The following is a 6,028-nucleotide window of genomic DNA, read 5'->3' on the forward strand; positions in this document are numbered from 1 at the left end:
GGAATCTCCTATTTTCTGGCAAAAGCTGGTACTTATGCAGAAATATATTTCAATTTCTCAAAGGAAAACGGTTATTTATTTATTTAGCAGTTTATTTCCAACAGGCAAAGCCCAGTTACAGCAAAATCTACAATTAATGTTTTGAAAGTGTAAACAAGTATTAAATTACTATAAATTAAATAACAAAAAGAAAGAAAAATAAGGAAAACTTAAATTACTATAGTAACATCATGTATATGTCGTAGTCCTATTGTGAAATCCGCCTTTTTACGAAGATCCTAGGATCTTCAAGTGCCGGCTTATAGTGAAGCGGTTTCCGTGTTTAATTTGTTTTGGTTTGTTTACTTAGTGTGTCCGAGTCTCAGTGTAGGTGCCAAAATGGAACCAAATAATGAATTATTATTCTCAAAACACTACGAGGAGTTTTACAAAAAATTTCCTAGGAAAAAGCCGTATAGTGGGGAGCAATTAAAAAAGGTAAATAATAAAATATCGAAATTGGTTTTGTTTAAAGGTTATGTTTCAAAATTAGTTTGCAGGGTTGTCAGATGCATAATATTAGGAAGATTTAAAGTGGATGAAAATAATTTTAAAATATTTCATCTAAATAAGTTTAAAGCATATTTTGCACACTTCTTTTAAAAAATCTGTCAACATTTTGGATGGCACACTTAACGTAACTTAAAGAAAAACATTTTTTAGATGGTAAATACGTTTTTTTTTTGCAATTTGCCATTATAATTAGGTATACCATCTATAAAACTCACATTGCACAATAATATTGAGTGTCTATGGGCCTCTTTACAGAAAATGTTTATATTAGAAATATTAGAAGAAATCATCACTCCCCAAAATAAGAAGAGAGTATTATCTTCTAAATAAATATGATATAGTAACAATGAATGGAGAGACATGTGTGATCAAAAAGGTATCGAATCAGGGTGATCCGGTTATTTATATTATTTCGGAAGAAGACATTTATAAAAGATATTCACGTTAATTGTGGCCACGGTTCTAGAGACAAAATAATTAATTTGATACAACAAAATTGTTCCATCCCAAAGCCATGCATTGAAATGTTTTTAAAAGCCTGTGAAACTTGCCAGCTAAAAAAAAATAAAACTGTAGCTAAAGTTGTGGTGAAGCCAATTCTAACTCATTCTTTTATGACTCGAGGACAAGTAGATTTAATCGATTTACAATCTATTGCCGATGGAGAGTTCAAGTGGATTTTGAATTTTCAAGATCACGCCAATAAGTATATATGCCTAAGACCTCTACGATCAAAACATGCCACTGAAGTTGCTCAAGAACTAATAAAGATTTTTTTACAATTTGGTGCCCCTTCAATTTTGCAAAGCGATAATGGCCGAGAGTTTGCTTGCAAAATAATAGAAGAGTTGAAATTGCTTTGGCCGCAGTTACATATAATACATGGTAGACCCCGACATCCTCAGAGTCAAGGCAGCGAAAGAGCTAATCAAGATGTAGAAAATATGATTAGAGCTTGGATGAGGGATAATAATACTACAGCTTGGTCAGCAGGTTGCTACTTCGTACAGTGGCAGAAAAATAATTCTTTACACCGAGTGATAGGTAGAACCCCATAAAGGTATAAAGCAGATTCAGATGATGGTTTAGAAAAAACTTAAAATAATACTGCTTTATATGATCGAAATAATGGGAAAATATGAATGATATTTTATCAGAAAAAGAAAATAATGATACTCTTAATATTACCAGTCAGGAACACACAGTTTGTGATGATATCCTAATACCCGAAGACCCGGATATTCCAATGAGAAGCGAAATTGGTGAATTGCAGAGTTCTGATTTTTGTGTAGAATGTCAAGAGCTAATTTATAATGCGCCAGCAATTGTATGTGAAATGTGTAATTTTACTGTACATTTTTCATGCGCGATAAATAAAACGATGTGTAATATATGTAATAATTCGAAAACAATCGAGGCGCAACAGTTATCAGCATTTGCAGGTCAAAAGCGCCAGGCTGATCAAATGGTAGCTGCGACAAAAAAAATGTTACCTAATGTTGATGTGGGTGAATGCGTCCTTATTAACATTGATAAAGTTGATCGCAGTCCAGGGGATCCTCAAAACCTTATTACTATCGTAACGGACATTAAAAATGGAGTGTATCAGGTTGGCACTGTCGGAGGTATTATTAAATCGTGGTTTAATAGACCAGATATAAAAAAGCAACAGCTGGGTTTATTACTTTGGATCAAATAAATAAAAATAAGTTTATATCAGTAAGGGAGAATCTCTTTTTAAAGGACAAGGTTACGTTAAATATTCATGCCAACCATCTAAAACTCAATGTAAAAGCAAAAGATGTCAGTGCTTTAAAGCAAATATGCAATGTAATTCACGGTGTCACAAAAGTGGTCCATGTGCGAATAAATAAGTAAATTTTGTTTAAACTTCATGTTTTACTATATTTTAGTATTATTTTGTTTTTTTTTTTTTTTAAATAAATATTTTTGTTTATATTTTTGTTATAAATACACGCACGTATCTGTATCAGATTAAATAAAGTTTAATTCCAGACGGATCATCTCATTACATTAATACTTGGGCTAATTGTAATAATATATCTCATTTTTCATAATCAGCCGGCTTTTCGTGAAATATGATTATTTTTCACAATCAGCCGGCTCTTCGTGAAGTGGCGACTATTTAAGTTAGTCTGGTCGAAATTACACTATATGGGGGAAAAGGCCCGGCTGATTGTGTAAAATGATCATTTTTCACTATCAGCCGGCACTTCATGAAGATCCTAGGATCTTCGCGAAAAAGCGGATTTCACAATAGGACTACGACATATATATCAAAATTAAAGGAGATGTAAATTAACATTAGAATGAACAAAGAAAGGGATTCATGGGACAAGGGAAAAAAGGAAGAGAAAAGGAATTATGGTAACTGTTGGTTTGTCAGAGACAAAACTAGATCCTTTATGGAGCATACAAATATGTCACAGCTTGATGATAATGAATTAAAAATTCTGCACATTTGATATACGGGATCCTGAAACCTAATGTTAGTTCTGGCGCGATCTAAAGCAAAAGTGATATTTGCTCTAGAAGCAAATCGCGGTACATGAAATAGGATATCGTTCAAGAGAGGAGGAGAATTTATTTGATTATTGACCAACTTCCATAAGAATGTTACAAAATGAATTGTTCTCCTTATGGCCAGAGATTGCAGATTAAATCTACCTAACATCAGATCATGATCATGTCCCCTAACAGGATATATTCCATCCTCACGAAATATAAGAAACTTTAAAACCCTTCTCTGAACGCTCTCGATGTAGCCAATATGGCATTCATAGAAAGGACACCACACCAAGGAACCGTATTCCAGTCTTGATCTAACAAAGGAAAAGTACAATAGTTTTATTGAGTTTGAGTTGTTAAAGAGTCGGCTATTTCGAATGACAAAACCCAGAAGTTTCAACGAGGTCACTGTCTGTTCAATATATGGCACAAATGTGAGCCTATCGTCGAATACAACCCCTAGATCTTTAATAGAAGTACTTCTATAGAGGATTTGATTGTCTATATTGTAATTAAACAGAACAGGATCCTTGGTTCGGTGAAAGGAGATCACACAGCATTTCGAGATGTTAAGACATAACTTAACATCTCGTTATGACGACGTCATCAAATCCTGGAAGTACTTTCAACATGATCTGGAATAAACTTCTTGTAAGTGGAAAACTTGTATTTTTTGGGATAAAACCGCTTGCATGGAAAAATGATATTCCAATTGCCTGGAATAAATTTGAAAAATATTTCAAGACCCATTTGACATCTTGTATTGATAGAATATTTATCAATAAGTCAACTGCCTGGAATTAAAAAGAAAAAATCTTCCAGGCGTTTGAATTTCCATATTTTCAGACAAACACAAATTACGTCATCGTGATGAAAGAACTTTCAACTATCTGGAACAAATTTCGGAGAACATCTCAGGCATTCTAAAACTCCGCCATCTTTATTAGGAAATTTATTTTAATTTGGATATAAAACTGCTTGCATGAAAAATGCTATTCTTACGGCCTAAAAAATATAAGTAATTATGAACTTGCAATTGTCGAAATGTATTTAGAAAATATTCATTCATAATTTAATTATTGAATCCTGAGTACGGTCCTGATTCTAATGTCACTTGTCAAGGTTCCAACTGTCAGTTGACGTTTTATTCTTTGCTTATCTGTCAAACGCCGATGACGTAAGAATGAGGACCGTATTCAGGTGATTTCAAATAGTTCCTCGAAAAACAAAAACTGTTTTGGTTAAATCACAATAATTAGGATTCATTTTCCGTTTCTCATGTCACTTATAGAAAATTGAATTTTTAAGCTGCCAATCCCCAGTGACATAAGGCTTTTTCGAGATGAATATATGATCCAGAAGGTAAAACAAAAAACAGACTGACTTAAAGCATTTATTAAACTTAATTAAAACAGTTTGTATCTTCATATTCCTAAAAGTTAACCTGTCTCCTAAAATGGGGCTGCATCAAATTATTTTTCACTCCCAACTTGGTCATATATTTGGACTGCATCCGTTTCATATAATGGATGTCTCTGGCTTTCCTATAATAAAAAATTTCACAATAAAACCCAACCAAGAAATCGTCTTTTAACATAATTACTTTGCAACGGCCTTTTGATCAGTATCCGTCCATCCAAGAGCCCTATAACTGGCCAACACTTTATGCAGTTTTCTGTCCCCTTTTGTCGACGTCACTAGAGCCTTGTTAGGATTTGCACTCTGTCTATAATAACGCATAAGGCTTCTGTGGCCTACAGTTACCCCAGATGGTAACACTAGCTGATAGTCTGAACCATCCAATTCCGTCACATTTACCTAATTTAAATCTATTTATTTATTCAAATTCATGTTATTGAAAGCAAATTGCACCCAACTCACACTAAAATACAATACAGTTACCTCTTGTTCAGAACTGACATCTTCATCTTCTGCATCCGGATAAGAAGTGGAATAATCATAAAAATCAGAATATTCAGCCAAAGCAATTCCTTCATGGATCATTTTGCAATGTCCCTTGTCGACCATATGGGCCCTAGCAGCTTCCGCACTATGGAAAGTCCTACCATTCTCATTACACCAAAGACACATAAAGCCTGCTGAAATCTTCTCACCTAAATAATGCAATAGCCCTTCAACATCTGTACAATACTCAATATCCGGGATAAAAAATGAATGCTTTAGAGTCATATGTTCCAGATTCTTTAGGAAGTTTCTGCTGTGCTCCATGCAAAACAGACAATCATTATTATCAATCGGATTATCAGTGTTTTCCCATTCGTCAGAATCAACTTCTTCCACTGACATTGCATCATCTTCTACAGAATTTTGGGATTTCGGAATCCTAACAGTTGGCTCATAATTCTTCTCGTTATCCTTATGTTTTTTGGAATTCAAGTGATTTTGGTAAGCATTACTGTTACTGAAACTCTTCCTGCACACATCACAATAAACAGTTTGGTCCTGTTTGGAACTTTCATCCGCATTTCTCTGATTGTAGACTCGCCTCTGGAATTCCTCGCTAGTAACCGGCGGCAGATCTGCTACTTTCCGTTTCAAATTGTATCTAAAGGATTAAAAAGTTAAGAAATATATTTTGAAAACATTAAAAACCTACCTGTGCCAGTCAGATTTATAGTGGAGCCTTTGGATTTCAGCTTCTTTAAAAGCCACCCTACAGGATACACAGGTAAACGTTTCTGTGCTTGGATTTACCTCTGACATGTTTTATAAAATGACTATAAAGATATTAACGATTTAATTTTATTCAAAAATTTTCGAAAAAAACATTGAGCAGCTAGCATGTGGTGCTCAGTGACATTGACAGATACAAACTGACAGCTGTCAACAAAAACGTCAAAATCATCTGTTTCGCTTCAACTTGAAACCGAGGTTGCCAAAATTCCCACTTTAATTATAACGTTTCATTTAAAAATAGGCACTAAAA

General features: G+C 34.0%; 1 protein-coding gene across 1 annotated transcript; it reads right to left on the bottom strand.

Moving 5' to 3' along the window:
- Positions 1–4,460: 4,460 nt before the first annotated feature.
- On the bottom strand, positions 4,461–5,919 carry LOC126734845 (cytoplasmic 60S subunit biogenesis factor ZNF622). Its single transcript, XM_050438624.1, has 4 exons — positions 5,699–5,919; positions 4,984–5,647; positions 4,685–4,899; positions 4,461–4,625 (listed from the first exon to the last, which is right to left on the bottom strand). Exons 1-4 carry the CDS (start codon positions 5,803–5,805, stop codon positions 4,514–4,516), a joined length of 1,098 nt encoding a protein of 365 aa, XP_050294581.1. The 5' UTR covers positions 5,806–5,919; the 3' UTR covers positions 4,461–4,513.
- Between the last annotated feature and the right edge of the window lie 109 nt (positions 5,920–6,028).

The sequence above is a fragment of the Anthonomus grandis genome, chromosome 4 (genome assembly GCF_022605725.1).
Source record: "Anthonomus grandis grandis chromosome 4, icAntGran1.3, whole genome shotgun sequence".
Classification (NCBI taxonomy): domain Eukaryota; kingdom Metazoa; phylum Arthropoda; class Insecta; order Coleoptera; family Curculionidae; genus Anthonomus; species Anthonomus grandis.